The 12161-nt window shown below is 41.2% G+C and overlaps 1 protein-coding gene across 3 annotated transcripts; it reads left to right on the top strand.

Moving 5' to 3' along the window:
- Positions 1-182: 182 nt before the first annotated feature.
- eme1 (essential meiotic structure-specific endonuclease 1) lies at positions 183-8675 on the top strand. Of its 3 annotated transcripts, none has more exons than XM_010740984.3 (9): positions 183-309; positions 1874-2583; positions 2778-2905; positions 3128-3217; positions 4953-5074; positions 5546-5681; positions 6664-6779; positions 6864-7053; positions 8372-8675. In XM_010740984.3, exons 1-9 carry the CDS (start codon positions 230-232, stop codon positions 8546-8548), a joined length of 1749 nt encoding a protein of 582 aa, XP_010739286.3. In that variant the 5' UTR covers positions 183-229; the 3' UTR covers positions 8549-8675. The 3 variants fall into 3 exon arrangements, with proteins under 3 accessions (XP_010739286.3, XP_027145445.1, XP_027145446.1); XM_027289644.1 differs by having other exon boundaries at positions 200-405; XM_027289645.1 differs by having other exon boundaries at positions 200-409.
- The last annotated feature ends 3486 nt before the right edge of the window (positions 8676-12161 follow it).

Raw genomic sequence — 12161 nt, 5'->3', positions numbered from 1 at the left:
TTAAATGCCTGGACATTTGAAATGAAATGAATTCACGGTGAAATTATAACTTATAAGATAATATGTAACAGTACGCCAATAAATTCAGTTTCGTTCAATGGTTAATATTAATTTTGAGCTTTACAAACATATTTCACTTACACAGAGACGATTTAAAAACATCTCAGACTTACCGTATGAACGGACTGTCCGTTGGAAACACAAATGTCGAGTTGCTCAGTGAACGTGAATGCAACATTACCGTGCAACCCGGCGGGGAAATCAAACGACCTCTCAGACAACAGACAGCCGGACTGCAGCGGGCGGGCTGTGAGTTCATTTAGACAAATAATTACAAATAGAGCCAAGTGGTTACCTAAATATCCTACCTTTGAATTGACTCACGTCTGTGTCCGAGCGTTCATAGTAAGTGAGTAACGTTGTGCAATGTGTAGTTCGTAAAGTAACTTCGAGTTAACGTAACGTTTACTAACATACGTCACTGTGAGCTGTTCAGTGTTGGCTCAGGTTTTTAGCTCAGGTGCAGTGTGTAAGATTTGGGGCGTTTTTTTCAGGATGAGGCAGACATGGAATATAATATTCATAACTATGTTTTCACGCATGATCCCCTGAAAATAAGAATCTTTTTGTCTTTGTTATTTAAAAAATCATTCTTTTATATCTACAGTGGAAGCGGGTCCTCTTTCATGGAGGCCGCCATGTTGAAACACTGTGTTTCTACAGTAGCCCAGAACAGACAAACTAAATAGTGACTCTAAACAGGGGCTGTGTCCGAAATCACTCACTCATTCCCTACTCCCTACTCCCTACATAGGGAAATAAATGTAGTGGACTATATAGTGAGCTTAACAGAAAAAATGTTCGGACACTTTCGGACACTTCTCTTGGCGCCGGTAATTACGTCATTGCTGTCGCACAATTAAAACGTACCACATTAATGTCGTCTCACATAATTCTTGTCCATTTACTACTGCATTTTTATTCAATTAGAGTCTTTTGATTACTGTCCTGTATGTTTTATTTTCGTGTTTTGTTTTCTATTTAAGCATCATCCTCATCCTCTCATCCATCCGCCGAAAAAAACATACACCGTTATTTTAGAAAACTCATGTAGCGCTATAGAAATGCCATCTACTGTCAGTCTGGCTGTTTGTGTTTTATCAATAATTCAATTATTTACTTTTTATTTACTTTTTTATTTCAATGTATTTCCTTTCCGCGCCCAGAGAACTTCTGGCAATGCATGATGGGATATCTTGCTTCGGTTAGTGACCATCGGATGTTCACTACATTTCGCGGTGAATTGTGGGATACATGCAGTGCACTATATAGTGGACACTAAACATTCGGACACCACTACAAAATGGCGTGGTCACTATATAGTGCACTACATAGTGGTTAGGGAGTGATTTCGGACACAGCCAGGGTCCTTAAAGTGCTGTTTCTCCTTTACACTACGAAGGTGAGGGTGATGTGAGGCAATTGCAATGCAGCGATTAGACCACTAGATGCAACTAAATTCTACACACTGGACCTTTAAGCTTGTCTTGTCTTTAGTGTTTGGCCTTTTCTTTTTAAGTGAACATTATGCTCTGCCAAACTCTCTGTAATTAGTCTTCTTTAATACCAAAACACACAGTGGTATTAAGGACAGTGTTTTGGTATTTACTGAATGAAGCTCTGCATGATGAGTTGTCTGTATGCCGGATTCAGTAAAATACCTGTACTTAGTGTGTATTCTAGTTTATGATATGATAGATGGTGATATCACTTAAACACTAAAAAATAAATGTGACAGATTTCTGAATGAAGCTTGGTGAACTGTCTGTTCAGTGGTGATCCTTTGATAATTCTGCTCTCATCTCACTTACAGTCACTTTTCCATGGGCAGCTACAGCGACTCCACCAGTGACCTGGATGAGGAGTTTCCTGTGTTTGACTTCCTCAGCCAAGCCTCCAGGAGCCGTGCAGAGAAACCAGAATCCTGTGACCCGAATGGCTCTGAAAAAGCAGCCATCTTCAGCGCTGGCATGTGTACAGGGACGGCTGATGTGATGATGATCAACAGCGGTTCTGATGACGATGAACGTTATGTCCCTCTGGCACAGAGACTCAAGCAGAGACAAGGCAATGTGATTAGTGCCTCCTCCGCTGTCACTAATGGGAAAGATGCTGAGCAGCATTCGCCTTACAATCTGGCCAGCTCGCATCTCTCTTGCCAGAATGGTTTTTCAGAGTCAGAGCGTCCGCTCGGCTTCCATCAGGTGAGAACGGTGAACTGCGGGGGCTCGAGTGGCTCAGAGGAACTGGTGGCTCTCCCTCAGCCATGGCTGCCTCCGAAGCCTCTCACAGACACGTTTCCCGCCAAGAGGAAACCTCCCAAGCGGGCGGCGGAGGAGATCCAGGCTTCCAGGGAGGAGGCTCTGAGGAAGAGGGAGGCCAGGGAGAGGCAGCAGCAGGGCAAGGAGGCACACAGGCAGGAACAGGAGAGACAGAAGGCAGAGAGGAAAGCTCTGGCAGAGGCTGCCAAGGCCCTGAGGCCAGAGGAGTGTATAAAGCACATGGTGGTGGCTGTGGACCCAGGTAAAGAGAAACACACTTGGCACTGATTGTAAGTGGATAACAAAATCACTCTGAAGTCAGTGGTGGCCCGTGGGTGTTGGTAGATTTATTGAAGGTTCTTTATATTGCAAATAAAGCATGTGCTTATTGTTGTGTGCTTTATTGGAGCCGTGGCGTGGCTTCCCGTGGATCTGATTTGTGCTTTGCGTTCGCAGCTCTCTTACAGCTGGAAGGAGGCGGGACTCTGCTGGCGTCGGTGCAGGCTCTTGGTTGTAGCTGCGCCATAGAGAAACAACCCCTCCCACGCAGTGTGAGTTGGATGAGGAGGTCTCCCTGTGCACAGGTGATAACACACTCCAACACACACATTATTCTCCCACTGCTGTGTTCTGTTCCAGGTGAGGTGTGAAAATGTACTCGTCACATTTCTCATGACACCTTGCTGTAATTGCCTTCAACAAATGAACGCGGTGCAGCTTCACGATGGCTCGTTTGGTAATAATGGCGCTAAATGAAGCAACTTCACAATGAGTGACGGAGCACTGATCTTCTTGTCTGTTCGCAGCCGGATGATGGAGTGTGTGTACCGGAGGCCCATGTTGTGATGCAGATGACAGTTGATGACATCATCACGCTTATCCACAGCTACATTCAGGTTGGTGGTGTTCAACTGCAGTATCAACAGAGCGACTCAGTCCGCTGCTTTAAAATGAAATTTTGATGAAGCTAATGTGAAAACAGTTCTAACAAACAGCAGCAGGACGGAGCCATTAGGATAAAGAGTGGTACAACACTGTATTTCTTATGATTATATTACTTATGATCAAAAACTAGCAAGTCGACAACTTTGCTAACAACCAAACATCAGGCAAGGTCAACAACACAAGACATAGCGTCCAGCTAATGTTACTTACTAGTCCACCAAGCTCTCACCAACGTCTAAAAGTCAGTCCCACATTTACTCTTGGCCGGCGGCTTCTTGCTCGCTTACTCTTTTTTGTTAGCTTCTTCTGTCACTTTTTCATTCCCATCCCAGTCCCTGGTCTGAAAACTTCCTCCTCCCAGTAATCCAAAGCTCCAGTGTTAACAGTATATACACCAACACTACCTAAGTACCCAGTCCAGCATCGTAATGTTATGGCTAACTGAGCTAACTAACATGAGCTAACAGCAGCTACAGTTGCCAGCAGTTTACTTCACTGTCCTTAAGGAAACTGTAAATCACAGAGAGGTGAGGTGATTACATACTTCTGTGTGCGAATGACTACCGCACACCTTAGACTACCTGATTCTAAGTGAGTGTGGCTGTAAAATGATGACAGTCAAGCTGTTATTTTAAAGTTCCATCGTGTTGCTTTAATGACCTCGCAGTTAAACAGATGGTGTTTGTTTCCAGTGTGAAACAGCATTGTTCTGGTAACATCACACATTAGCAATATTAAATAGCACAAACAAATGGCCATAATGCTTCATATCACTGTCAAACATTAATATATTACACATCCACAACAAATACAGCAAGTGTTCAGAGTTCAGAGCTCATCTTACTGTCAGAATAAAACTGTTTTTCAAACGCTTGGCTGATGTACAGCGTCTACCAGATGGTAACAGGCTGAACACTGGGTGAGGATCCTCGTCCTGTACAAATACAAAAGAATAATGTTTGTAATAAGTGTGTGATATAAGAATATATTAAAGAAAAACGGATAAGAAGGCTCTCATAGTCAGATAATCTCATGAAAAGTCGAAATCCAGCAACACTTCCTGACGTCCCCAAGCTGTGTGTGACACTCAGCTCTAAACCCATTGGTCCTACTGCAAATAGAAATCTTTAATAACACCTCACAAATTTATAGTTTAATTTCTTTGACTAAAAATGCTCTGTAATTAACTAAGACTGCTGGTCACTGTAGTTTTCAGCAAATGTTACACTGACAGGAGTAAACCGTGCATTTGTTGGGTATTAATAATGTATTATAGTAAGAAGGCTTCATCATCATAATCAGTCTGCTGTGAATGAAATAATCTAGAAATGCATACATCTAATGGCAATATGAAGAAAACAGTTTTTGTTTTTGAATGATACAATCAAATATTTCAACATGAATCATAAGATTACATTTTGAAACATCAAGCGGCATTTTGAAATGTGTTGTTCTTCTATAAATATGAAATAATGACTCATCATGACTCATTCTTTAGATGCTCTTGTTGTCCATATAAAGAATTGTGTTTGATGTAGTTCATAAAAGTGGAGGAAAACTATGTTCACTACATTAGACATTTAAAGTGTCATATAATATTGTATTGTATTAATAACCTCAGACACATTACTAGCTCCTAGCTGTTGATGACCTTTTGATGTATCAGTCCTGTACATCTCCATGCAGGAGCAGAGGCATGGCAGGTCTGGATCTGGTCCCACTCTGACGTCCTGGGTGCAGGACCAGCAGAGGCGGCACCCTGACAAGACGCTCAGCCTTGTTGTCATTGACCTCGAGAAATACTTCAGGTAGGAAAGGACAACAAAACTTTCATTTTAACAAATAGTTTAGTCTATAAAGTTGATGAAAATGATGAACTATGCATCTTTACAAACATGTTAAAACATCTCAGAACTCAAAGTTCAGTTGACAGAGCAACAAGTCATCACAGTGGAGAAGTGAGCAGAAGTTTGATTGAGCGGCTGGTGAAAGCAGAGGAAAGGAGTGGCTTCCTGGTGTGACTGTGTACAACAGTGTGAAGTATAGCACTTGATGACATGTTCAGAAACTACAAGAAATGGCACTCAGATAGCGTGTAAGCTAAGACATCTGCTGCTGCCTCAGCATGTGGAGACGTGTCACCTATCACTGTCAGCGGAGTGTGACAGAGCTCAGCTGGAAATGCTGTGAGAAATGTGTGTGAAGAGAGGAAATGGAGCAACACTTATTCAGACCAGAGGATGTCCAGAGTTTAAAACACATCAACTTTTTGTCCTCAGATCCCAGAAGGCACAGGGTCAGAAAAGGTTTCGCGAGGCAGTCGCAGGTGAGGAGCAAGGGGGAGGAAAGGCGAAGAAGAGGAGGAAGAACGGAGCGGAGTCGCTGCCTGAGGTGACACGAGTCGAAGTGGAGGAGGTCAGTGAGTCAGAAGAGGAAGCACATCCTGAATATTTCATCATTTAGAGACAGAAAATGAAAAACAGACTTTGTATTATTCACTTCATTTTCATTTCAAATTCAATTCATTTATCCATTACTAATAATGTCATTCATTAAGAACACAATCAACTGAAAATATGAATAATTATGGGATTTTGATTGGATTACGTGCACGATTTACGAGGTAGAATAAAAAAGACAAAACATTCCTTTCATTTACACCTTATTAATCGCTATACTTTACAGTTAAGATGAAAATGTAGTGATGACCTTCGTGTAGTTTGGTAAAACCAGGGGTGTTCAACCAGGGGTCCACGACCCCTAGGGCGTCCTCAGAGGTAATGCAGAGGATCCGACAATTTTTGTCATAATAATTGACAATTTCCACCAAAATAATTTGTGAGAATTAAGACATTGGGAAAAAAAATTAAGTAAACTGAATTAATTATGCAGTAATAGGCTACATTTGACAAAATGTATTTACAAAATGAATTATTCCAATGATGCAGTCTAACATATCGTCACCAGAAAAACACAGCAGTTTGTTCTTTGTTGTGAAATGAACGTGAATCAATGACATTACTAAATAATGCGAGCTGCTAGTTTGATATTAGTGAAGCAGGATGGATACATTTGTCACAGTAAAGAGGCCTCGAGCTCGAGATCTTACAGCTACTCCTTCCACATCTGCCGAGGTCATCATTATGTCATATCAATGAGGTGCCTGACATCCTGAAGCTTATTGTTTCTGTGCTGAAAAATAATCACAGAAAATATAAGCCTCATCAACAACAATCACTATGACAATAAGTATGCATGAACTTTTTATCAACATAAACACATATAGGCTAATAATCCAGTATATAAATAGGTGAATAAATTAAATATAAAAGTTATTATAGGCCACATTTTAAAAAATGAATTCATAATTATTATTATTACCTGAATATCCCATCAGGCAGTGGTGCATCTCCAGCTTCACACCGGCGTCTCAGTCCGCTTCTTGTCGACCTGGAAGGACTTCTCAGATCACATCACCATGACAACCAAAGCGGTTGCAGAAGCCCCTTTCAAGTAAGAGAGCTCTTTACAACCTCGCCTGGCTCTTCTCCTGTCAGATCAAACAGTCATTTCTCACATTCCTCTGTGTGCTTTCAGGCGAGAGAGGGAGAAGACGGGCTTCTCTTTCCACCTGGAGATGGAGTGGGCAGGAGGGCAGCGGGTGGACAAAGCTGGGAAAGGGCTGCTGCAGGTGTGGAAGCGACAGATCCAACAGTTGAACAGAGTCAGTCCAGACATGGCCTCAGCCATCCTGGCAGCGTATCCCTCCCCACAGCTGCTCAAGAAGGTATGCTGATCACAGCAGCTCACTTCTATCTCTGCTCCTGAAACTCTTCATGTGATAACTCCAAGTGATCTTTATCAGGTCGAATTGCAACACTGTTATGAAACTCTCTTATACATGATCAATGGCACTGAAGAGATTCAAGCCGACATGGAAAATGATCACAATCTTTGGATCAAGTTTAATTTCAGTTTCATCCATCTGTTCTTTACAGATGCTCTGAGTACAATCCAATCCAACGGCGTAAAAATGTCTATGTATATTGTTTAATATATGTACTACTACTAGCCTTGTATTATTGCTGTTATTGTAAGCGTGACGTCACCCAGAAGTTTTTGAAGAACTGCTCTGAAGCTCAGATTATGTGGCTCTGGCTCTGGCTGTCGCGATGCTAATTTAGGCCTGGGTGCCTAAATGAGCCACCTGTAACAGCATCTATCTGTCAGTACAGTTTCTTACTTTCTCTGATTATCTAGTTTGACAGTCAGTCAGACTGTTGACATGACAGAAATCAACTCTTTGCCACTGTAAAACAGTAGTTGCCAGTGGAAGCACAGCGCACATGGCCCGGGGCTAATGAAGTATGTGACATCGACTCTCAATCCAGCAATTCAGGCTGTAATGTTCCAATACTGATAACAGTATGGGAGCTACCATCCTGCACTGGTAACATAATTTGGGGCCTACGCAGACTGGGGTTGGTGCTGCGGTAACGAGTTCCTGCTCACACGCAAACACACGCTCAACTCGGGTCGTTCAACTGTTAATCATGAGCGAATGGCATCAAGTGACTAATTAAAACCAGATTGCCTGTCCCTGTCCCATTTGCTAACATTATTTGTGTTTCCTGTATGTATTTATTGACTGCAAACAGTTAATATATAGACTGCACATGTTAGCTGGAGCTAGCTAGAATTCTTTGCAGTGGCCGTGTGTCTTTTACTTTTCTTAGCTTTATTAAAATGCATATATTAAGTGAGACAGCGTCAGGAGAAGGGGGTAAGTTCTGTCCATTCCGGTGTTATTTGTCTTTGACCTCCCTTTAATGTTTTATTACTGCTTTTCGTCTCTTTCTGCATCTCCTGCTCTTTCTGTTGATTATATGTCCTTTTATTTATTTATTTATTTTTTTTTTCTTTTTGCATTTAAGTGCATCTAAGTGCATTTTAAAAGGCAGTTTCTTGGAAAAAGCAGTGCCCCTCTTATTATAAAAGCATCTTATAAATGGCAGGTTTATTGCCTGGTACCGTCAGACACATCTGCAGACCTTAGAACAGTGTGACTTTTTCTTCAGCCTGAATATTTCCTTGTCTTTCCGCAGGCTTACACAATGTGCAAGACTGATCGCGAGAAAGTCTCCCTGTTGTCTGACCTCCTGATCCGGAGAGGAGAAGGCGTCACCTCTACGACACGACGGGTTGGCCCGGAGCTTTCCAAACGCCTCTTCCTTGTGATGAACTCCCATGACCCTGAACAGATTCTGGACTCCACCGTCTGACCTTATGAAGGCTGTTTGGTTCCAATCTTGTTCCTGGCTTGGAACTGTTCACAACATTGAATTTGATACTAAGTAGTCAGAGTTATGTTTTGATGTGATGTGTATATATTAAAGTTTTATGAAAATATCATTTCTAAAGAATGCTATCACAAAGCAACCTTATATACAGAACTTCTAATCTTTCAGCAGATGACCTCTTAATGGTCATTCTAGTTGTGGTTCATGCTAACCTTACCATTGCCATCACTGTTCAAGGTCAAATCAAATCAAATCAAATTTTATTTGTATAGCCCAAAGTCACAAAGTACATTCGCCTTTACAATCTGTACAGGGAGTGACACCCTCTGTCCTTAGACCCTCGGTTCCAGTGAGGTGCAAAACGGCATACAACAGGGGGAGCATGCATACATGTATGCATGCATGCATGTATGCATGCATCCATTCACACACAACTTCACAAACACTATACCTCCATGGCTAATGTTAGCGTCCGTGGGCAAAAACTGTAGCTCCCAAAGGGTGGAGAAAGCAAGCGAGCTATGGTTGCAGCAAATAAATTTAGATTTTTACATGAATCGTTTCAAACGCTTGTCTCTGAGTCTTGCCAAAAGTTAATGAAAGAAAGGAGTCCTGCGGATTAGCTGTTGTGGCTAACAGCATAGGAGCAAGCTAACAGAATTAGTTACTTTGCACGTGAGGCTAACAAACTAGCTATCATTTATCTGCAGTAATAAACATATATCACTTGTTTTTTATAGTATGATATTCATTTAACAGTCATAAAAGACATTACAAAAATATTAGCTATAAATCATTGTTATCGTTGCTGTTTAGCATATAAAAATAACAGGTTGGTCCAGACTTCATCATGGCAATATGGATTATAACTTTCTTGAACGGCTATGAAGCTAGCTGTATGCAGTTAGCAAACATGGCTAATCTACGATTCAAATATCTGTGTACGAATACAGATACAAGGTACCAGCATTTGAAATGTTTTCTAAACAATTTAAAGGTCCAGTGCGTAGAATTTAATTGTATCTAGTGGTGTGAGTGGTGTGATTCCTGCATTGCAATCTCCTCACATCATCCTCAGTGGAAAGGAGAATCAACACTTATAGGTTTAGACTCACTATTTAGAGTATTTAGAGTCACTATTTAGTTTGTCTGTTCTGGGCTACTGTAGAAACACGATGTTTCAATATGGTGGCCTCCATAAAAGAGGACCCGCTCCCACTGTAGATATAAAAGGAGAATTTGAAGTAACAAAAATATAAATTTTCTTATTTTCAGGTGATTATACATGCATGAAAACACAGTTATGAATATTATATTCCAAGTCCCCAAATCTTACACACTGGACCTTTAAGTTGATTGGGAAAGCTTTATTGGGACTCATTCAACAAGACGTTCTTTTAGTCATAATTTTAAATGAAGATCATACTATGTTTTTGTTATATTTTATAATGAAGGTTTGAAGTTGTATCTTTACCAGTACGTTTATTTTAAATCAAGTTCATTTTCTGTATTGAGCCATGATTAACCAAACCAGTGGTTCACATGAATAAAGATGGTCTCTTCTGTGTGGAACAATATCTGTGGCTCACCTCTAATCTGCTTTAATTAAGTATTATGTGCAGTGTAACACCTCGCCCCTCATGTGTTTCAACTGCTGTCCAATTGAATTACATGTGGCCAGCCTCTGAGCTTTCTGTGTCATTGGACGCTCTCTCCGTGTCTTCATCGCCTGTGTGCAGCGAGCCTTGTTTCATCTGGCCTGTTTGTGTTTTCATGGAGAATGCCGCCACAAATCTGCTCCACTTCGCTTTGCAATGCCCACGGCTCATTTCCACCGCATTAGCAAAAATGGAACCTGACCAAGAAGTGATGAGTGCCTGGAACAGAGGAAAAGAGGGCGAAAGAGACGGATGGGTAACGAGCTGTTAAATGGGCTTAAGAGATGAGCAACATGTCTCACCCCAGGTCCTGCATACAGAGAGACATTGAGAGGTACAAAAGTCCATGGTGACAGAGGAGGTTCAGAGAGAGAAAAGATGTAAAATAAAGTGGGAAATGAATAGAACAAAGGTCTACACACAGTGCAGAGCCACAACCTCTAGTTTTAAGGGTTTGTTTCCCTTCACAGAATCTCATAAAGACCCTCAATCCCTTATTGAACCACCATTTCGTAAAGGTGGATCTTTTATACATACCAAGGCGTTGAAAGCCCACCCAAGATTAGAGTTATTGTATACTTCATCATAAGTAAAGACTTTAAGATACATTTGCCAATATTCATATTTGAACAAAGGGGTTAAATTAGTATGCATAATGTAAAACTCAGATAATTATTACACAACTTTGCACTTTCCCTCAGCAATACAGATTTTTTAGCTTCTCTCAGCTCATTGTTTTGGTTATCGCAACCTCCAACTTCACCATCTGCTCAGTCTCACTGCTCTTTTTCAGCTGTTGCAGACACATTTTTAGTGAAAATGCTCTGATAAGCCATGTACACTACATGCCCAGCACTAAATGGCAGACAAAGGGGTTTAACGTAGAGGAACATTAGCAGTCAGTTCCCCTCAGAAACCCAAAATATAGTCAACTCTAAAGGAATTCTAAAATGTTAGCTCAACTTCACATTGCAGAGGGTTCTCAAATAAAGCTTTTTTGTACAAGTCTGCCTCCTAAAAAACATGAAAAGATGAGTGCAGTTTTAAATGCGATCAGAATACAGTTGATCTAACAGATTCCAGTAAAATGACAAAAGAAATTAAAAGACAACTCTTTCAGAACTCAACCAGAAATAAACAAAACAAACTTCAAGGTCCAGTGTGTAGGATTTAGGAGTATTTCTTAGCATGAATGGATAAGATAGTGTACAATAGCTTGAGTAAGTTGAATAAGAACTGTATTATATCTACAGTAAGAGTGGGTCCTATTTCATGGAGTGTTGAATGTTGAACATGTTGAACCTCCATATTTGTAGAGTAGCCCGGATCAGACAAATCTGATCTAGATATGGCAGCCAGAGTTCTTCCTACATGTTTGGAAGGAGAGGTTAGAAAGAGAGTATTCAGTTGGTCGCAATCTGCAACCTCACCACTAGGTGCCACTAAATCCTACACACTGGACCTTTAAATAAACTTGCAATGTAGTCTCTAATAAAATTCTGATTTTGTACAAGAACCCTCAGCCGTGGAACTCCAAATTTAATTTTAAACCTGGACCTGAAGCAGACATCAAGAGACCTCTGTCCAAGGATTTATTCACTGCCATTGTGTTAGATGAAGGCCGAAATCTCACATCTGCAAACTCAGACAAACCATCTGCATGTCTGGACACCTACAGGACTTTTTTTTGTCTTTTTGGTTGAGCCGACCTCAGCACTGCTGTAGAGGTTTAGCTTTTACTCCACGTAGTAATGTGGGGGTAGGGGGCTCTTTCTTACTCTTTCTTTCTTACTCTTTCTTACCCCAGGTTCAGGTCACAGAACTTGGCAATTACAGTGAAAGATACATGACTTTGCTCTACCTCAACACAGGCCTGCGCCTCTCATCACTTCTTGTTTGCTTTGAGGAGGGGGGGGCTTCAAAGATGCCAGTGGGGT

The sequence above is a fragment of the Larimichthys crocea genome, chromosome XVI, assembly GCF_000972845.2.
Source record: "Larimichthys crocea isolate SSNF chromosome XVI, L_crocea_2.0, whole genome shotgun sequence".
Classification (NCBI taxonomy): domain Eukaryota; kingdom Metazoa; phylum Chordata; class Actinopteri; family Sciaenidae; genus Larimichthys; species Larimichthys crocea.
Note: the sequence above shows the minus strand (reverse complement) of the source record. Positions and strands in the feature narration are given on the sequence as shown.

What these genes read in the sequence shown, in the direction of transcription:
- eme1 (XM_010740984.3), top strand. Translation starts at nt 230, where the DNA reads ATGCAACATTACCGTGCAACCCGGCGGGGAAATCAAACGACCTCTCAG. An exon ending in GACCTCGAGAAATACTTCAG is followed by an intron (nt 5,075 to 5,545) that starts GTAGGAAAGGAC and finishes TTTTGTCCTCAG; the next exon opens with ATCCCAGAAGGCACAGGGTC. An exon ending in GTTGCAGAAGCCCCTTTCAA is followed by an intron (nt 6,780 to 6,863) that starts GTAAGAGAGCTC and finishes GTGTGCTTTCAG; the next exon opens with GCGAGAGAGGGAGAAGACGG.